The sequence below is a fragment of the Borostomias antarcticus genome (genome assembly GCF_949987555.1).
Source record: "Borostomias antarcticus genome assembly, chromosome: 18".
NCBI classification, from domain to species: Eukaryota; Metazoa; Chordata; class Actinopteri; order Stomiiformes; family Stomiidae; genus Borostomias; species Borostomias antarcticus.
This window is the reverse complement of record NC_140251.1, coordinates 6,703,439-6,724,203: the sequence shown is the minus strand read 5'-3', so window position 1 is coordinate 6,724,203 and position 20,765 is coordinate 6,703,439. Positions and strand designations below refer to the sequence as shown.

Sequence of the window (20,765 nt, the reverse complement as noted above, 5' to 3'; positions counted from 1 at the left end):
CCAAAGTGACTTATAATAGCATCCAAGGGTAGCAAAAGATGAGGATCCTGGTGGTACTTCTTGAAGAGGTAAGTTTTGAACCTGCAGCGACTCTGCTAACCTTATCTGTCTTCCTTACAGCATCCGGCATTCACCGACACCTGCTTCGTTGGAAAATATCTGTAGAAAAAAAGAAAATTAAGAAAAGTGTGAAACATAGCACAATCTCTCTAACAAGTAAAGCATATATATCCTTTAATAGAGTTGTGTATATATTTGGGTTAATAAGATCATTAGTAGATGATTAGTAGATGATGTACTTTTTATAGCAGATCATCATCAGCACCAACATGGCCACTCCCCCGACCACGACCACCACTGCAGTGACCATGGAGACGGTGGACAGGGAGGCGGGGCCAGGCTCTGGAACGGATGACAGCACAGAGAAGAACAGAAGCTCAGAAACACGGGGATCACAGGTCAGAATCACAATCAGCTTTATTGATGGAGACACTTCATAACATAACACTTATGGAGACAACATTAGACAGGGTGCAAGGACCAGACAGGATGTTGCTGTTTAATCTGATTTATTTATTGCGTAACGACAAGGTGTATGATACATACATACTATGAGAGAGGTGCATACCTGTACATATGAATGAACCCGGGGTGTTGGTGCATTCCATAGCTTGGGGGCAAGGGGGTGGTTGTTCTGCACATTCGTTGATATCTGCACACAATCATTGCCAACACTGATAAAACATATTTTCACTTTGTTGTCTTCTCAGGACAGCAAAGCAAAGACTCACCAGGGATAAGGTGATGGGGGGAGGAAGGGGGTCTGAGGCTGTGTACCTTGGCAGGAAGGAGGGGCCAAACTCCACTGATGGCTGCCGGAGTTACACGTGACGGTGGACGGACCAACAAGACGGAAGCCCGAACGACACTGGTACAGAATCGTGGAGTCACAGAGGAGAGAGAAGCCAGACTGGAGCCTGGGAACTGGACCACAGCTGGGATCTGAGAGGGACAGAAGGCAGATGTGAACCAAGGCGCATCCTAGCATCTCATTATGATCTTTTCCCGTTTCTGGATTAAAGCCATATGTCTGCGTCGTCGTTCCTCTCTACCTAGGTCCGGTTCCTTCCAGGCGCTGAGGTCCAGGTGAGGGATGAGGGGGTGGCTGCAGGCCAGCATGTCCTCAAAGCTGGCGGTGCGGTAGAAGGGGTCCTCGGGGACGCGGGTGATGTGGCTGTTGTCACAGATGATGCGTGACAGGGAGACGGCGCGGAGGCTCCTCCTCTGGGTGCTGGTGAACACGCCCTCTCTCTCCCACCAGAACCTGACAGAACCAGCACACGGGACACGGCTGTGTTAACGGGACTGACGGATTCTTGGGATTCAGTCATCGTATTTCTGTCCATTACAGCGAAGGAGACTCATAGTTAATAATAACTGAACCTCAAGGGGACTTTATTTTGCCACACACACGTAAGTGAGCGGCGACACAGCACACACAACACACACACACATCTGTTTGTCTGCATGTTTTTCATATTGGGTTCTTGGGAGGAAACCCTTGCAAACACGGGGAGGACACGCAAACTCCACACAGAAAGACCTGGAAGATACCCCACCTGAGTACCTGACAACCCTGGGGAGAACATCCCCAGTGCCGACAACGTCCCAAGCGGGAATCGAACCCAGGACCTTCTGGCTGTGAGAGGACAATGCTAGATAAGTACTGAGCCACCGTGCCGCTGTTACAGATCGTTCCTTTCCTCACCTGTCGCCGTCTCTCAGGGCTCTGAACTGTTTGGCCAGCAGACAGGCCAGCAGCGGGCCCACTCTGCCCCCTGGGAGGGCGGCCTCTGAGATGGCGCCGACCCAGACGTCTATGTTCCGGGGCGTTCCGTACAGCAGCATGAACTTGTGGGCCAGAGCGGGGTTTCCCAGGACGCCGGCCAGGTCGGACGCGGTGTCGGGGACGGACAGACCGCAGAGACGGCGCCACGAGCTGTAGCCTGCAGGAGGAGGAGGGGGGGGGGTGGGACGGGAAGGAGAGAGTTTGACAATGAGATCGACACGTTTGAAGGATATATGGGCGCAGAGGAGAAGTAGAAAGGGGGACTGTTTCGGGGTATAGAAAACTTGTCAGATAGGGATAGTGCTATAATATGTGAATTTGACAGCGTGCTCCGAGATGAAGCGTTGCATGCGTATTATGTGTACTGTAAGTGTACTGAATAAACTGTATATGTACATGTGTACTGTTTCTGTACTGTAAATGTACTGTATATGTACTGCATGCGTACTGTGTGAGTACTGTATGTGTACTGTACCAGGCAGGCCATGGTCTCTGCCCCGCTGAAGGTTCAGGGCCCCCAGGTCCAGAGGCATCCCTCCCTGGGCCTGGAACAGCCTCTCCGTCAGCTCCTCCACCATCATCTGGCCCGGCGCCTGGAGCTTGGCTGGGGAGAGGAGCAGACCACGCAGCACAGGGTCTATACCACCTGGGGCAGACAGACAGGGAGAGAGAGAGGGAGAGAGAGAGAGAGAGAGAGAGAGAGAGAGAGAAAGAAGTGGTGAATACAAACATCAAACTGCAGAGGTCAGAGGCGGCAGAACCAGGTGAAAGGATGAGCCGAGCGCGGGGCCCCGTCTCTCACCCTCCTGCACCACCCGCCAGGAGGCGAACAGGGAGTGATGCAGGGGCAGCGGAGGATGCTGGGCGCTGGGGCCGTACTCGGGGCCCAGCCGCGCCACCACCGGCTGGACCGTGACGTGAGCGAAGCGGAAGGCGGCGGCCGAGAACACGTTGGCGATGCCGGGGTCCACCTCGGGGTCGTAGCCCTCATAGGGAGGCAGGAGGCGGGAGGCGGCGTCCTCCCCCAGTATCCGCGGCAGGTAGCGTTCCCATGTTAGAACCTAGGACAAAAGTGATCTCGATGAGTTAGGAACCCTGGTGAACCAAGCGTGTAGACCCAGAGGGCAGGCGGAGGTCCTGGTAAAGATACACAGCAGGGTGGGCGTGTACCTGGTGGATGAGCAGGGTGGGCGTGTACCTGGTGGATGAGCAGGGTGGGCGTGTACCTGGTGGATGAGCAGGGTGGGCGTGTACCTGGTGGATGGCGCCCATGATCTTGCGAGCCTCTTGGTAGAGCGTGTCGGGGCTCCAGTGAGGGTTGAGCAGGTGCAGCTTCCCCGCCAGCCTGTTGTGCTCCCGCAGGAACAACGTGTGCAGGGCGATCATCCCCAAGTGCTCATTGGCCCGCGAGTCGCCTGACGAGAAGCAATCAGGCCAGGTATGATAGTTTCCCCCAAAGCCCGTCTACACTTTGGCATGGTTGCGAGTTCCTAGCATACTGTATGCCTGCTATTACACGTATGCATATACCTGTTATTACACGTATGCATAAGCCTGCCATTACAAGTATGCATAAGCCTGCCATTACACGTATGCATAAGCCTGCTATTACCCTGCTATTACACGTATGCATAAGCCTGCTATTACAGGTATGCATAAACCTGCTATTACAGGCAGGGGTGAAAATTAACTTTTTGGCTCACGGTGAGTCACCTGCCAAGGGGACTGTAGATCTACCGGCCAAGTATATATTTTTTTCAGATAGCCTTCCGAAATCTAGTCGCCAATTGGAAATTTTACCTGCATTTGGCCGGTGGCAGGTGTTAATTTTCAGCCCTGATTACAGGTATGCATAAGCCTGCTATTACACATATGCATATGCCTGTTATTACCCTGCTATTACACGTATGCATATGCCTGCTATTACACGTATACCTACCCGCCTGGAAGCAGGACGTGCTGTTCTCGTAGTCTGCGGGGGCATCCGGTGTCTCCGCATCGGTGGAGTTGAGCCCCCTGCGAGGGCCGCAGGGGTCCAGGCGGGGCTGCGGGCGGGGCAGGAAGGGCATGTAGGCGAGGCCCTGGTCTGAGTGTTGGGGGTTGAGGGCCAGAAGGCCCAGAGGAGAGGAGAGGTTCCGCAGGGCGGAGGCCAGCGAGGCGGAGCTGCCGTAGACCATGCTGGCGTCCATGTAGGAGGTGATGGCGTTCAGCTGCTCTCTGCGGCGATGGGGCAGCGGCCCCCCGACGCAGCTCGGGGCCGAGCGGAAAAAAGGCATACAGCTCTGGACGCCAGCTCGAGGATCCGCTACAGGGATCTGGGACAAGGAAAAAGAAAGGGTCATTAAGTGTGCATTAGGTGCAGTGTGTAATTTTTGGCGGCATCTAGTGGTGAGGTTGGATGTGTCCGTCCATGTGTGTGTCCGTTCCTAGCATGAGATTTAGACCAATCAGGAGTAGCCTCTTTCCAATCCGTGCCAGGGGCTGTGACAGCTGTTCAGAGGTGATCGACTGCACCGCACCGCTTACTTCACTTCCTGATTTTTGTACTTTGCCCTATTCTCAATATTTGGACCTACTATAATTAGGTACACAGATTTTTGTTGTTGTCCTTACTGCTGTAACACAGCAATTTTCCCCGCAGGGAACTAACTAAAGTAACCATATATCTGTCTGAAGCCTGGAAGGGTTCCCAGATGTGGGTTCCCACGCCCGAGCGCACCTGTATGGGGAAACAGGGCGTGTCGCGGCTGCAGGTGCGGGTGCAGTCGGCTCCTGTCCTGAAGGCAGCCGTGCTGGGACTCTGAGGGGTCAGCGCCAGGTCGTGGTCGATCCACTGACCCCACTCCACCAGCAGGTGGGACAGGGTGGAGTCCAGGGAGATGTTGTCGTTGTGGGTATAGAGCACCTCATGGGACACCAACCGCACCTGGACAGGGGAGACCAGAGGGCTTCACGGCTGCTGGAGTGTGGTGCCACAGCTGACGCAGAGTGAATAGTGTGGAGTGAGTGACTCCTACAGGGGGCATGGTGAAGTCGTGGTAGGTGAGTGACTCTTACCGGGGGCAGGGTGAAGTCGTGGTAGGTGTGCTCTGGGTCCCAGCCTCTGGGAACCCCTCTGACATCCTCGTACTCTGCCGGCATCCAGCGGGAGTAGGGGGTGTTTGCTGACCCCCATTTCGGGTGCCGTCTGTGGGGGGATGACGACATGACACACGGCACGAGAAAATTATACAAAAACTAACTGCTGAAGTGACTGTGAGTCGAACATGTATTCCTGTGTTTGTGCTTTCGGGTGAGTGCTCTGACCTGTTGTTGCACTCCCCAGTGAAGGAGCGGTATCGCTGAGTCAGACAGCCAGTGTCACACTGGGGCCTCTTCAGCTCGGAGGAGCAGCCGGTCGCCTGCTGCAGGGTCTCCAGGTCCTCCTCAGTCAGCAGCTCTTCACAGAACCACAGACAAGAAATAATTGACCTGATGAAGATGTATTGACATCGAAACATTGTCGCACCTCCAAGAAAAGGCTTTAATTGATGAGTACTCTCAGTCTACTACTCTCTCAGTTTGGACTGCACTTATGTATATAACACTTTTATCCAAATCGCTTTACAATGGCCTCTCTCATTCACCCATTTACAAACACATTCACACACCAGTGGCGGCAGCTGCCATGCAAGGTCATGCATGGCCTGCTCATTGGGAGCAATTTGGGGTTCAGTGTCTTGACCAAAGACACTTCGACACGTGGACAGGAGGAGCTGGGATTCGAACTGAACCGACCCTACGATCACTGGGTGACCTCCCGCTCTACCTCCTAAGCCACAGCCGCCCAGTTTGCCACAAGAAATAACTGACACACAGCTTCTGATGTTCATACTGGGGCATGTGAAACCATAATGTACTTATAGCATCATGGCATGTGTGAAAGATGCTAATCTTCCATATACAAAACGCCCAGTGGATATTTTTCCGGTACCAGTGAGGTTGGGCTGGGCCATGGTGTGAGTGTAGACCATCTCCCTGATCAGCTCCACCGTGTTGTCCAGCAGTTCTGCGGCCCTGATGTGGGTCCTGGTCACGGGTCCGGCCTGTTTGAACTGGGCCAGCAGGTCGCTAGGCCTGAGAGAGCCCTCTGACAGAGACATCTTCACTCTGCAATGGCAATAAATTAGCACACTAATCACAGAGCTAAAATACCACAAAATATTCAGAAATCGATATGAACAATGAACAAAATAAAACATCATAATATAGTCAATTATCTACTTTTAATCGTTTATCTATTGACAGAACACAAAGCCATTTACAAATAATCTGCAAAGACAAATGAGAAGGTATGAGGTGAACCTGTCTTCCAGAGGATTACCTCTCACTGGTACGAGCATAAGCAGCATCGGTCAATTCGATGGCTCGTCTCAAAGCCTCCTCCATAAACGCGGACCCCAGATAGACACCACCTGTTAAATGACACACACTAGTCCAGTACCCACTCAAACGTACACGATGATAAACATGTTGTGATACTAGACATTGGTTTTACTCAATGTACACATATATGTATACCTGAGGTGTTTTGGAATATTCCGTGTGGCATGGCAGAGTGAGGTAGAGACAGCAGGCTGAGAGCCAGTCTAAGCAGAGACAGGGACACCTAAAACAAGAGGACATCTAACACATACAATGACAGAAGCGGTTGCAGTGTTATGTGAATCTGTTGCAAACAGGAATATTGTAATGGGTTTTAGTGATGTCAGAGGAGCTTACCATGGATGCCGAGTTGATTAATTCTTTAGTCTGCGTCTCCAAACCAAGTATCACACAGTGCCCACAGGAAGTATGTAATTTGTCACTTAGCAGCATGAGTATAAATGCCTATGAAGTGATGAGTGGCCTAAACGGCTTACATAATATCAATACATAGCTATGTGCAGGTCTCTTAATGTTCATTGGAGAGCGTTCAGGATCCTGAGTGCCAGGTGTGTCGTTGTGTGTGCGTGTCTGCTCCAAGCATCAGAAGTTGACTTTTTATACACTGGCAAGGCCAACAGGTATGTGCAGAATCTACTTATCTCTCTCTGGTGACAGGCACTCAACATCAAACAGACTCCCCTTTGCCTCGACCTAATAGCCTTTCAAATCAAGCCCACTTCTGCCCACTCTCATCATGACAGCTATGTGTCAAATAGAATCACTTGCCAGAAAATTGCACAAACTTTGTTTTTATTGGATAAATTGAGCAAATGGTTGAAAAAGGTTTTGCATATCCGTCAGAGGCAGATGGAAGTAGGGATGGTGCAGGAAACCCGTGAGAAGATTTCTCGAGGAAATGTGCATGTCTACAGCACAGATACAGTAGTGATCATTCAGTGTTTGTAAACACCGATTCAAGGTGAGGATTATTATCTTTGTTGCGGTGCAGCTGCACTTCTAAGAATATGAGGAGCAACAGAAGGGAATTTCACACCGACGTCATGTGAACTCTTCAGTTCTCAATAGGCTCCCTTTCTCTCTCTTACAAGTGTGTCAGTGTCTCTGCCACATGCCGAGACCTTTGAATCTGATGGTCACTCTGCCAGGGCTTCCCATGATACGGGCAGGTGGGCGAGGATGGAAGGTCAGGATAGGAGAGGAGGGCTTACGGGAAGTACAGGGCACCTGGGAATGGTGGAGGCTTGTTTTAACAGCCTACTCTGGGGGCCTTGAGATCAAAAATTATTTTTGAAATCAACATGAAAATAAAGACAATACATTTATAGTTTTATGCCAATGAAAGGAGGGAGAACAGTGCACAACTCTCTTCTCCTTCCTTCTTTGAAGTTCCAGGTGTGCAGCTGAGATACCATCAAAGAGAAGACAGTCACATTTCAATACAGTGTTATTAATGTTATCACTGCTGAGTACCAATCAGTTACACAACATCAGTCTGTTTGAAAAGAAGTAGTCATTCCTCCCAACAAGGGAGCGAAGAGACAGCAGGGCCGCCCTTACCCTGGTGTCCTCTTGAAATGTCTGTGATAAGAAAAACAACACAGCATGGTTCAAAGACTTTATTCACATAAATATTAATAGATTAGCATATTTCTTCACGATGCATTTTATTATTATATTTTAATTAATTTAATTAACTTTCATGATTGCACACGTTAGGCCATAAGCAGTCAATAATAAAGAGGTTAATCAGTGCAGATAAAATATCAATATTCATTCCGGAAGACTTTAAATTTTAGTTTAAAATTAATCAGTCTCAACACTGAGGAATGGTGCAACATAAGCAGTTAATAGGCAAGGTCACATTCAGCATGTTAGATTGTTCATGGTTTGGTTTCGGGTAACAGATCTCCACACAGCGCTGCTGGTGCAGCTAGGCCTGCTGGGACCACAGAAAGCGATCACAGCGCTCCAACATAGTCTGGATCAGGGCCCTGGCGTCAAACGCAAACAAGAAACGAAAATCAGTTAGAAGACAAATTTCAAAACACTTTTTTTTTTTTTTTTTTTTTAATTATCAGAAATTCAACATGAGAAATACAAACTGTATACTGTGGAAAATGCTGATCCCTGTAGTCACGGAACACCCACCTCTGCCTCTTCTCGGCCACCCTCAGGAGCTCGCAGACCAGGGCGGAGTGCGGCCGGAGCTCCAGCTGCACGCCGCACTCCTGCAGGGCGGCCAGGGCCTGGTCAGGCCCTACCGCACCAGCCAGCCGCAGGGTCAGGTTCTCAGGGCTGACCTGGCTGCTGCTGCTGCTGTCTGCGGAGCCGTTGGCGAGGCCGCCCCCGTTGGAGGCGGGCGCCGTGTCCGGCAGCCTGCTGCACTGCTGGGACAGCTGGATCAACGCCTTCCACTCCTCCAGGGTCTGAGGAACCACACCTGACAGACAGAGGACGACCACGAGAACAGAGAGGAGAGGTTCATGTGGGCGCTGTGATGCACACTAAGCACAATCAGACCAATGTACAGCAGCTCAGCCTGTCGTTCTCAATGACAGTACTTTGGTTCTCAAGACTTCTGCACCTCTGTAGTCTGATAGGTCCGTCGGAGAGAACTAATGGCCAACTTAAGTAGAGAGAAAGAAGTCCCACACACTGCCTTCTTCACTTGCAATAAATAAATTTAATAGGTACCTATTACTGAAGAGTTCACAAAATAGGTACCTATTAAATTGATTTATTGCAAGTGAAGAACAGTATTTTGCATGCATTTATCTAGGGGTGTAAAACAGCGAGCTGTAACTGGAAGAGTGGCTGTGATTACCGTTGGGCTCCTCCAGGAGGTTGATGTCATCTAGCCTGCAGATGGTAGAGAAAGCCTCCGTACGACGCTGGAGCTCACAACACAGGGACAGGTAGCCAGTCCAGTATCTGTACACACACACACACACACACACACACAAACACACACACACGTGCACACTTGACAAGAGTTCATGGATACGGGAAGCAGCGTCTCCTCCATACAGTATATTGCCACTGCCAATTATCACAGACATCGAATAGAACCTTGCCAAGGCCTTAGCTTTTGGCTTGGGCATTCCTGCCATCTGCAGGACCCTCACAGCTAGTCTGTGGAAATTACCTAGGCTTCCAAATATAAACACCAGCAATTTACATTTGTACTTAAGCTGTATAATAAAGATCCTTGAGCAGTTGGTACTTTAAAACCTTGGTAATGATTGCCTCTTCCAGACAATGGTCAAACGTACATCCTACTTAAAAAATGGTGACTTCTCTACTGTCCTCATCGACAACATCTACTGTAGATGCTAACATTTATTAGCCTTGCCACTAATAAATCAACAATTCTATCATGCCTTGCAATGTACATCCCCTTATACACATAGCACGCACGCCCACACGCACGCACATAGGGGAACCTGGCAGGATGAATTATGAGAACCACAAATGACACCGTCACAGTATTGCACACAAAGAGAGGCATCATGACACCTTTCATAACAGGTTTACTACTCAGTCTTTGGTTTTACCAGATACTGTAATTAGGAACGACTACAGGACAAAAAACACAACTTTACCCATGGACCCTGCAGGTTTCCGCCATCTTTTGCTTGGATGCCAGGTCGGCTGGGAGGCCAATCAGGAGGGAGAGGAGGCGCCCGTATCCCCACGTGAAAAAGTGGGAATGCCACCTACAGCACGACAACAGAGAGAGAGATGGGATGTGTTATGAAGACCGACTCAACAGGAAGAGTGAATGAAGTGAACCCCGGTGAGTCCAACATCTCCAGACCTGGGCTGCCCGTCTGAGGTTAGGGTGCTGGACCGCTGTGGAGCATCATGCGTCAAGGCCAGCTCCAGCCAATCCTGACGCAGGGTCTCTGGTTGAAGAAGGGACCCCACGAACGCGGCTCTGGAGGGCAGCAGGGATACAGACAGACAGGTTCGATCCATGGGGCTTTTCGTCTTTGTTTGTTTTGAAAGCATAGACAGAGACACACAGGAGGACTACAGCCGGTTTGTGAAACCGTCCTGTCGCTGACTTACCTCTGTTCCTCAGCGCGGGACTGGACCAGGTTGTCGAGATACGCCAGGAAGTGGCTCGGCTGGGCCATAGCCATTATGTCGGAGGGAAGAATTGTGGGATAGAACTGGGCGAAGGAGCGCACCGCCACCTCCCCGTGCTTCTCGTACAACCTAGATAATCATAATAATACATTTCATTTATAGGGCACTTTTCACTCTCAAACAATCCCAAAGTTCTGAACCCAAATGGGGAAGTGAACCGTTTACAGCTTCCTGTAGCATGACGGCACAAATAGGAGACTCTCTCTTCTCTTCTGTTTCCTCTTCACCAGCTGGTGGCTGTGGTGTTTTGAGAGGTGTACTGTACCTGTGAGGTTTTGAGAGGTGTACTGTACCTGTGAGGTTTTGAGAGTTGTACTGTACCTGTGAGGTTTTGAGAGGTGTACTGTACCTGTGAGGTTTTGAGAGATGTACTGTACCTGTGATGTTTTGAGAGGTGTACTGTACCTGTGAGGTTTTGAGAGTTGTACTGTACCTGTGAGGTTTTGAGAGATGTACTGTACCTGTGATGTTTTGAGAGGTGTACTGTACCTGTGCAGGTGAGCGAGGAGTTGCGGGGCGTTCCAGGGCTGTAACTCTCTCAGGCTGCGCAGAGACTTCAGCAGGTCACATTTCTGAATCACCTCCACCACCTTGCTCGGTCGAGTCAGTTCTGTTTTAAAAAATAAATGAAAAAAGAAAAGACAATGTATCGGCACATGGTTTCAATGTTACATTGTTTGCTTGTCTCAAATAACATAAGTACACCATGTCATCAAGTCCTGAGAACAGGACTAGCTACGGACCTAACATGGCCTCCATGACGGAAGCAGGACTGGTAGCTACGGACCCAGCATGGCCTCCATGAAGGAAACAGGACCAGCTACAGACCTAACATGGCCTCCATGAAGGAAACAGGACTAGCTACAGACCTAACATGGCCTCCATGAAGGAAACAGGACTAGCTACAGACCCAACATGGCCTCCATGAAGGAAACAGGACCAGCTACGGCCCCAACATGGCCTCCGTGAAGGAAACAGGACCAGCTACGGCCCCAACATGGCCTCCGTGAAGGAAACAGGACTAGCTACGGACCTAGCATGGCCTCCATGAAGGAAACAGGACTAGCTACAGACCTAGCATGCTCCCATGAAGGAAACAGGACTAGCTACAGACCTAGCATGCTCCCATGAAGGAAACAGGACTAGCTACAGACCTAGCATGCTCCCATGAAGGAAACAGGACTAGCTACAGACCTAGCATGCTCCCATGAAGGAAACAGGACTAGCTACGGACCTAACATGGCCTCCATGAAGGAGCTCTGTAGCTCCGGGCGGTCCTGGTGACTCAGCAGACACGCCCTTCTCACACGCTCCGGCTCCAGCAGGAAGAAGTAGCGGCGCAGGAACACGGCGACCCCCGTGGCACGCCCGCCGCCGTGGGCCATTTGGTTCCCGAACGCCCCCAGCTCCAGGTACAGGGTGGCCAGTTGGCCGAGCTCCACCTGGAGGTCGGAGGGTAGGTGCTTCGGGGCCCACACGCGCACGGGCTCCGACGGGGTGCCGTTCGACGTTACGGCAGGCGCCGCCTCGACATGCTCGGAACTGCAGCGGTTCTCGCCCTGCCTCTCTTCTCCTCCGCGCTGCAGGGAACCCTCCGGCCTCCCCTCCTCCTCTACGCTGTCCTCCCCCGCTGGCTCCTCCGGAGGGCTGGCCGGATTCTCTGACTCCGGGTGGTCGCTCTGCCGCCTGTCCTCCCCCCTTCCCTCCGCACCCGGGCGTCCTTCATCAGCTGGACCCTGCCCCTCGGGACCCAGGACTCTCTCCAGCACAGGCAGCCACTCCTGCAGAGCTTCTCCCAGGCAAGTCGGGTCCAGCAGAACCAACGGGTCCTGGATCTTGGAGCTGCATTGGATGGAATACAACGGATGTATACGGTATATTCCCCATTTAAACGTGTATTTCAATGTTAGGGTGATCATTCCATTCTGCCTGTAACAATATTAAGGTATGTCTGTGGAAACAAACAAAAGAAGGCTGTTGCTCTGAACTCACGCCACTCGCTCCGTCGCCGTTCGAAGTTCCTGTAGGTCAGTCTCTGCGTTTGCTTGATCGGCGGACGCCCTGTGCAATACACAACAAATCACCATCAAAAGGGAACTGACTCCTTTTTGTTTTTTTTTCTTGAGAACGTCTTGCTCAAGCGTACTGTATCACAGCTTACTATTCCATACTCACTCGTGTTCTATTTCCTCGGGCATCGTCGCCGTGGCAGTGGCGACCTCGGCGTGCCCCCCTTCCCTGGGGTCAGGGGGGCGGGGCCAGATCTCGGAGTTCATCTGCAGGGTGTTGATCCGGTCGGTCGTCTTCTTCACAAAGCTGGAGACGCTGAGCGACAGGAAGAGGCGCAAACACGGCGGCAGATTAGCATTCGCAGGACTTTGCTACTATCACTTTCCTAGGAGATGCAGAGAGCAGACCGTCTTCAAAAACACAGCGCCCTGGTGTAGCCGGCCGCAATACAAAGAGTATGACGGGCATCAAGGGACACGACGAAATGTACCGCAAGAACGAAAATGGTGGAGGGCTGAGGGGGGGCATACCGTCTCAGAACATGGAGGCCACATGATGGAAAGGAGAAGTTAAAGTGAACCATCTAAGACAACAGCTGCACTTTAAAGTGCAGGTTTCACTTCTCCCGAGACAGTAAAACCTGTTGGCCCCCGAAAATCCATTTAATCTGTCACATCTACTTGTCATGTGTTGTTGTATGGTATCTGCTGCTGTTGCCTCTGAAACCGTATACAACATATTGCACTCAACTCGGTTGAGCTTCTGTTGCTCCTTTGTGTCATTAGAGTGGGGGCGGTGGGCGGGGGTGGGGGGGGGGGGTGGTCACCTGTCTCTGACGGCCTGCAGCGCGATGCGGGGGGGTTTGGAGCGGAATGGGAGGGGGAGATGGAACTGCAGGCTGGGCTCAGAACGCTCGCCCTCCATGCGCTCGCCACTCTGGGGATCTGAGTGAAGATGGAGGGGAGGGGGGGGGGGGGGGGGGTTGGAGTGATGGGAGGGGACGATGAGACCATATAGCAAGCAGATGTAGCAGACCACTGCCGATGTAGCACAGAGAACACAAGGAAATGGGGCAATGTGAACAAGATGTCACCATGAACCTGTTTGCGTGATGGCTTGTATCAAACTTGCTCCTTACCGGGGTCTACCTGTTCCTCCTCCTGACCAAAACTAAACTCCTTCAGCTGCTCCTCCTCTAACATCAATTGGCTGACGACGGAGCTGGTCTCCTCATCCGATTGGCTGCCTCTGCGGCTAATGACGCGATAGATGCCACAGTCCAGAACATTGAAGCTCTCCTGGATGGAAGACCGCATATTTAAATGCTGGTATGCCAATACAAAAACATATCTACAGAACGATTTTGAACCAAGTATATGAACACATAAAATGTAGCATTAGGAGCATTGGGCATAAAACCTCACATGCGAGGAGATGCTGCTTCTGCGACTGCTGGAGGCGGAGTCCAGAGGCTCTAGTTTGGCGATGACTTCCTCTAACTGGCCAATCAGCTCGGGGTGTGTGGCGTGGCTGAGCTGTGATCTAAGGTGGTCAAGACGGTCGATGGGGATTGATTTCCTGACCTGCCGTGAACAATGGTGATCCACACTGATGACTTCATATGCCTATTTCACAACCCGGCGCCGCCATATGGGTCATTCATATCAATGAGGTGGTAACATGCGGAAGTCGGCATTGACTCCAATATAATAAAGAAAACGTTATAAAAATACCACTTCGAAATTACAAACTCATGATTACCAGACTCCCGATTGTTTTTCACTGCCGTAGTTTTCGCGTTTGGAAATACATGGAAGTGAATGAGCTGATGGCTGACTACGGCTCATTCATTTCCATGTACAGTATTTTCAAACGCGAAAACTACAACAGTGAAGTCTGGTAATCATGAGTTTGTAGGTCCGATTGTGTATTCTACCTGTTATTTAGACTATTTCGGTTCTTGAAGTAGTATTTTTTTTAGCGTTTTTTTAAATAAATTATTTTTATTTTTTACATTGGAGTCAATGGCAACCTCCGTATTCTACCACCTCATGACATCAGACCAATATGGTCATGAAATGGGCCTATTGACACTCAACACTGCGCCACTTCATGATTACAGTCCAACAGGGCAGGAAGCAGAGGAAATGCAGTACACGTCTTACCCTGCTGGGGGCGATGGCGTGCTGGAACATGCAGCAGACGGCGGCGGCCGGCGCCCAGGCTTCTCGCCGCAACAACCGCTCAACGCAGCGCTCCACAGACAACAACGAGAGGTGGGACAGGCGCCCGTCACCATGGAGACAGAACAGCTCACTGCGGTAGACGGCAATCTCCACCACGTCTACAGGGGAGAGGGACAGATTAGTCTAATGCTGCGTTCCATTGTACTTGGAGCTTGGGGAGAAAAAACAACAACCTCTGATGCAGAAAAGTGCAATGGAACGGTCGATCAAGACATAATTCCAAATCGGAATTCCAAGTTCGCCGACATAAACACACGTGACGTCACAGCAATATCGCGGCATACACACAGAATCACCCATCATCAACTTTATGTGCAGTAGTGTTTGTATTGTGAAACGTGCCGCGACGACTTTGTATTTGACATTTCCACTCAGTTGACTTGATAGTGCTTGATAGAAGTCTTTGCGAGCGTGCGGTACTAGCCTACTCCTCCCGCCTCTTTTAAAGTGTGCTATCTGTTAAACCAGCTGCTGTAGTGTTGGGTTGGAATGAATCCCTGCATGTACATGGCCCTCCATCCAACATGGCTGCCCATGCATGCTCGAAGTGCTCTCTGAATGAACAACACAACCACTCAACCCCTGCCCTGTATACTGTACGCCGTTTCTCTTTGCTCATGGTGCTGTGGTAATTGATAAAAGGTCCTCAGTAGATGTTTGTAAAGTTCAGAGACTTGCCATTCAAACATCAGTTTGCTGTGGGCGTCCATGTTTTCTCAAGCAGATGCACTGGGACGTAGCACACCTACGGTACCACACTACACTCTGCACACACACACACACACACTGTATAAAAGCTCACCACACTCGATTCTGTATATTTTGCGTGATTTTGCATTTGTGACTTTTTCTTTGATTATATCGTATTTTGTATTTGTACTGTCATGTCTTCGCACTGTCCTGTTGTCTCCATCAGTGTATGCCATTACCCTAGTCAAATTCCTAGTATGTGTAAACCATGTACAAGGCCAATAAAACTGATTTTGAATCTTGAATCAACTGGAAGTCGGGAACACCGACTCGGAACTATCGACTTCCAACTTGCAAACGAACACAGCACAAGCCTGTGAGACTACGTACAAGCAGCAGAAAGTAATTTAACAGAGTTTGAGTAATATAGCGAGGAAATCTTGAGGGCAACCTGAAGGTGTATTCACCTTTGACCTCAGTCCACAGAAGTACCTGGCCACTCTGGGGGGTGAAGATATAGACGGCTGAATCAGTCCAGGTAAGCAGGTGCTGGTCCCTGCACATCAGCATACAGAGGACCATGAGGTTACAAATGAGCCTGAGACATACAGCTCCTCCACATTTGTCAGGCCATGTTGAAAACAAAATCAGACATCAGTTTACTATGGGAACTGTCAGTGAACTGAGACTGAAAGAATACAGAGGATTGACAATACCCAAGGTACAGCAGTCTAGGAAAGGCAATGGACTGGGAACTCCTCTGCAACGGATTGTAACGTGGTTCACTCCTGAAGGGATTGAACATGAAGAAACCAAAAAAGACAGAAAAATGATTCAACCTTCTGTAATAATTTCTGAATCTGAATCTAATATACTAAGCATAGGCAGTTATTTCCACTGGGGTACACGCCACCCTAGCAGCACCCTGCCTACTCACAGGGAAGATTCTAAGCAGATGGGGAGATTCTTGGGTAAATTGAGCTCAAAATACTGGGGGAAAGAATGTTTGCAAATCTGAGAAATGTGACATGCATGATTCAGCGGCACCTGCCAACAAGTCAGCTGTCTACACGGCTTGTTAAACTCAGCGCACAACATTCCCAACCGGCCAACGAGCAAGTTAGCTAGCTAGCAAGAGGTCATCAGGGATTTCTTTTTTATATATTTCTTTGGTTTTGATCTATAAACATTTTAGAAAACATGAAAGACGCTGCCCATGAACGATAAGGTCATATTCCATAAAGTAGGGTTCATCCAGATTTGGCATCCCGAAGTAGGACTCTACCTTATTGCTAAGTAAAGCTAATTTTCCTTTAGATCTGAGGTACTTCAGTCAAGTCAACGTGGAACACGGTCTCCAAGCGAGGCGATGATGAGGAAGGACGTACCTGTAACTGACCAGCGGCACCGGGGCGCAGGCCAGCAGCTGCCTGAACTGATGGGTGCTGAGGACCTCCCCGCTGAAACTAGCCTCCCAGATCCTGGATCCGGGCCGGGCGCAGTACAGCAGGGGAGGCACCCCCCCCGCCGCCACCCCCCGGCTCTGAGGGAAGAAGCAGGCGCCGTACTCGCCGTCCCGCTCCTTATTCCCCACCCTCCAGAACTTCTCTCTGAAGACGGGGAGAGATAAGAGAGAATATAAGCACGTAAGGTTGTTGAAGCACAACTGTGATGTTGTAGCCTGGCGCTCTCAGACTGAATTCCCATTTCGTTTCACTTCCGTCTGAACAGGCTCCCATTGCAGCCATTTTCAGAGATGGGTGTTGCCGAAGGAGTCCTCCGCGATTAGTTCATCCCCTAACCAATCACTTTGCGCAGTTTAATTCATAGGACGCATTCAAAGGATGCTGATTGGCCTGGCTGGAATTCCAACCAGAGATCACTGGACGAGAGCCTTTCCAGACCCTGGTTTGCATTTCGAAAATTCAGATTCAGGGGCTGGAGCCAGGCTACATGATGTGTCCAAACATCATCAGAACAGAAACAGACAGGCAAGGTTAAGGGGATCCTGGCTTTCTACTCTGTTGAGTTGCACACCATGTCTTAAGTGGTGGTCCAGTCAGGCTCCTCCCCTCACCTCTCTGTGTCACACAGGTAACAGCGGCTGAGGGAGGACACCAGCAGACGGCCGTCCATGTAGCCCAGCTGCACCACCCGGGAGTCCACTGTGGTGATGGTCTGGACGGGGAACATTACAAACGCTGACGCCTGGACACACAACCAAAAAACAAAGGGGTTAAGAATTTGCAGTTCAATCATGCTGGACCTGTCAGAAGTGCTGCACATGTTCAGCCACAGCGAAGCGCCCCGAAGCAGTAGAGGAATACCTTGCCGAGTTTGGAGGACCCGGCGCGGAGAAAGGACACCTTGCCGCCGGCGTCCCCGACAAAAACCCTCAAGGCGCCAGTGTCCCAGCACAGCGAGGTGATGGTCTGCCCCCGGTGCTCCCAGGACACGCTGACTCTCTCCGGACGCCCCCTCCGCTCCAGCTGCAGCTCCCACACCACCACCAGCCCCTGACTGAGACCAGGAGACACATGGGGAGACCAGGAGACACACGGGGAGACCAGGAGACACACGGGGAGACCAGGAGACACACAGGGAGACCAGGAGACATACGGAGAGACCAGGAGACACACGGAGAGACCAGGAGACATACAGAGAGACCAGGAGACACACGGAGAGACCAGGAGACATACAGAGAGACCAGGAGACACACGGAGAGACCAGGAGATGCACGGGGAGACCAGGAGACACACAGGGAGACCAGGAGACACACAGGGAGCAGAACAGAGGACGGGGACACAGAGAGGAGGAAGGAGAGGGCATCAGTGAGATAATGACACTGCCTGAACCTTGTCAATAAAGTAGAGGAAACTGAACAACATAATCAATATAAACCCTAGGTTATCAGATTCAGTGCCACAGATAGCATTGTTTACCTTGTTGCAACAGCGATAAAGTCTTCATCGTGGGGGCAACAAGCCACTTGAGTGATAGAACCCTCCTGGAAGAGAATCCAATTACAGTATATGATTATTGATCAATAAGCATTGTTCCCCCTCAACAGTTGTCACTTACTTGAACTAGTCAAATAGCCCACCGTACAACTATAAAAAGAAAAAAGATATTTCAATATGAGAGTGTTTAGTTTTGCCTCTTGTAAGCTGATGCCAGGTTTTAGAACAGACGTATATAGAAAAGGACACCTTGTGAGCGAGGATGAGCCTCTGCTTCCAGCCCTCTCTCTGGATCAGGTGCAATCCCCCTGCCGATGTCCCCAACGCAAGCCACTTCCTCGACACTGCCAAGCAGGTACACTGACACACACACACAAACACACACACACACACACACACACACACATTAAATACAATTTACAAGTGTCCATGTGATATCCATTACATTCTATTCAATACAGAGTAATTGTGTTATTGTGTTCTCCCCCGGGCTGTCTGTCTGACAGGAGGAGGCAGCCGCTACCTTAAGTCTCCCAGAATCCAGGCGCAGGGCGGAGAGCAGAGGGTCCAAGCAGTCAAACTCTGCCAGAACATGGCTGTGATACTCAGGCGCAGCAGAAATCATGGGAATAATATTTAGGATGCTGCACGGCTGAAAGTGATAAATTGTGAAGCAAAAAAGGAAAAGATTACTATGATTTTGTAAAAGTAGGTCTATATAGAAATGTTGTGAGCGATCAGTATCAGTTTTATTTGCCAGGTTTTTTTTTTTTTTTTTTTTTTACACATTAGGAATATTATTTTGGTCGATAGTGATGAACAAATGCCAGACACTAAGACAAGTCTATGTCAGTAAAAATGAACATTGTTACAGAAAGCTCACCTGATCAATCTGAACTCCCTGCTTGGTCGATTTGCCTTGGTTAACTCAGCTGAAACATCATATGACTGTCACTATCCTCTCAAATTGAAAAATCATGACTTCACTTATCTACTTTCTAAACATGAGAAAGGTAGCTAACTACATTGTACCTTGACATTTTTTGCTGGCAACTAAAAATCTTAATTATTTCGAGAGCAAAAGCTAACATTAGTCTACTAAAGTGACATTGCACATTTAACAGCGACGTGGAAAGCTCACGTCAAACTTAAACATTCTTCTGCAGTTTCAGCTGGAGTTACAGTAGTGCTGGCATCTAACTATTTGCTAGTTAGCCACTAGCACTATGAGTTACTTATTCGTAGTTATCCTATCTGACTAATAATTTTGAGTTATATTTAACATAACGTTAGTTAGTGCCAGTGTGGCATACTAAGTTACATTAGTTTGGTTATAATAATCATCGGTACGACCAGGCTTTGCAACTGTATGACTGCCGATCACGGGACAGTGGCTGGTGTGATGGTAGACTAGCTAACGTTGCCCCACGGACACGGGGAAAGACAGCACACTACTTGAATGTTAGCCAGAGACAATTACAATGTTTTGTAAGCTAGCCATGTCTAGCTACTCCAACACCGAGCTCACTCAATCAAGTTTTCTGACTAGCTGCTAGGGTAACGTCAGCGTATTCTAACTTCACATCGCTACGCTACATGTTAGCCAACGTAGCTCAATAGATATACAAAATATTGATTTTAGAACTTACCTGCAAATTTCAAAACAGTTTATTTCAATTCTGTATTAAATACCCGTTTAACTTAGTGCTAAGTCATTCTCCCCAATCTAGCTACTTCAGCGCATCATAAATACACACACACTCCAGCCTGACGCTCAAACTGAATACAACCCCCCCCCGCCACTCACAAACACTAAAGTTACATTTCCTGGTGAGAGATTCTTGTGGTACTACTTTGTTAGCAGTCCCAACAGGCGCACCACGGGAATTGGACTAAATGATTTTACCCTACTACGTGAAAAAAACACGAATTTATATACTCGTAGTTGTGTCACTTTATGGATATTATGTAAAACTTTACACGTGACATATGTTCTGTATTTTGTAGTCAACAGTATAATAATAACGCCGATACCGTGCTTGGCCTATTTTCTAGAGCGCAGCCAGACAGTCTTGGAGAGTTATGCGTCCATTAAGACCCCCCTTCAATCGATTGAAATGTGAAACCATTCTCCGCAGCGCCAGAAATAACCCTGATGATAACGGAGATCCGGGGGTTAGGGAGATAAGTGCACCACAAAGTAACGGGCGCCCACAGATGCCTGGTCCAGAAGGCTGTTGACTTCATGCCTCTCAGTGCACTGTGAAGAAATGATGCAAGCTTCCTCCTACCACCGAAATAACAGGGCCCTCTCGATTCGAGGGTGGAGAAACATAAGTGAAACCAGTACAGACCCAAGCATGAACATCATATTTTAATGTGTGTAACATCCAAAGTTTGTCTTCAGTGCAGCTAGAAGGTGCAGACATT

At 49.6% G+C, this 20,765-nt stretch overlaps 2 protein-coding genes across 3 annotated transcripts; both read right to left on the bottom strand.

Annotated features, from left to right (window-relative positions):
* Positions 1-49: 49 nt before the first annotated feature.
* On the bottom strand, positions 50-6,525 carry epx (eosinophil peroxidase). Its single transcript, XM_084453141.1, has 16 exons — positions 6,410-6,525; positions 6,213-6,303; positions 5,823-5,998; positions 5,156-5,288; positions 4,907-5,036; positions 4,569-4,775; positions 3,789-4,164; positions 3,104-3,264; positions 2,652-2,910; positions 2,325-2,495; positions 1,769-2,006; positions 1,113-1,324; positions 838-1,002; positions 629-712; positions 300-402; positions 50-159 (listed from the first exon to the last, which is right to left on the bottom strand). The coding sequence occupies exons 1-16, from the start codon at positions 6,438-6,440 to the stop codon at positions 102-104; spliced, it is 2,595 nt and encodes an 864-aa protein (XP_084309267.1). The 5' UTR covers positions 6,441-6,525; the 3' UTR covers positions 50-101.
* A 624-nt stretch (positions 6,526-7,149) lies between these two features.
* hps5 (HPS5 biogenesis of lysosomal organelles complex 2 subunit 2) lies at positions 7,150-20,107 on the bottom strand. Of its 2 annotated transcripts, XM_084453039.1 has the most exons (24): positions 19,985-20,107; positions 19,219-19,267; positions 18,859-18,987; positions 18,585-18,695; positions 18,318-18,382; positions 17,703-17,895; positions 17,453-17,583; positions 16,764-16,985; positions 16,092-16,163; positions 15,843-15,931; positions 14,605-14,783; positions 13,864-14,022; positions 13,578-13,737; positions 13,266-13,383; positions 12,605-12,754; positions 12,422-12,490; positions 11,664-12,271; positions 10,919-11,039; positions 10,349-10,498; positions 10,095-10,214; positions 9,880-9,993; positions 9,102-9,208; positions 8,426-8,717; positions 7,150-8,268 (listed from the first exon to the last, which is right to left on the bottom strand). In XM_084453039.1, the coding sequence occupies exons 3-24, from the start codon at positions 18,958-18,960 to the stop codon at positions 8,208-8,210; spliced, it is 3,393 nt and encodes a 1,130-aa protein (XP_084309165.1). In that variant the 5' UTR covers positions 18,961-18,987; positions 19,219-19,267; positions 19,985-20,107; the 3' UTR covers positions 7,150-8,207. The 2 variants fall into 2 exon arrangements, with proteins under 2 accessions (XP_084309165.1, XP_084309166.1); XM_084453040.1 differs by lacking the exon at positions 19,219-19,267 and having other exon boundaries at positions 19,985-20,090.
* Positions 20,108-20,765: the final 658 nt, after the last annotated feature.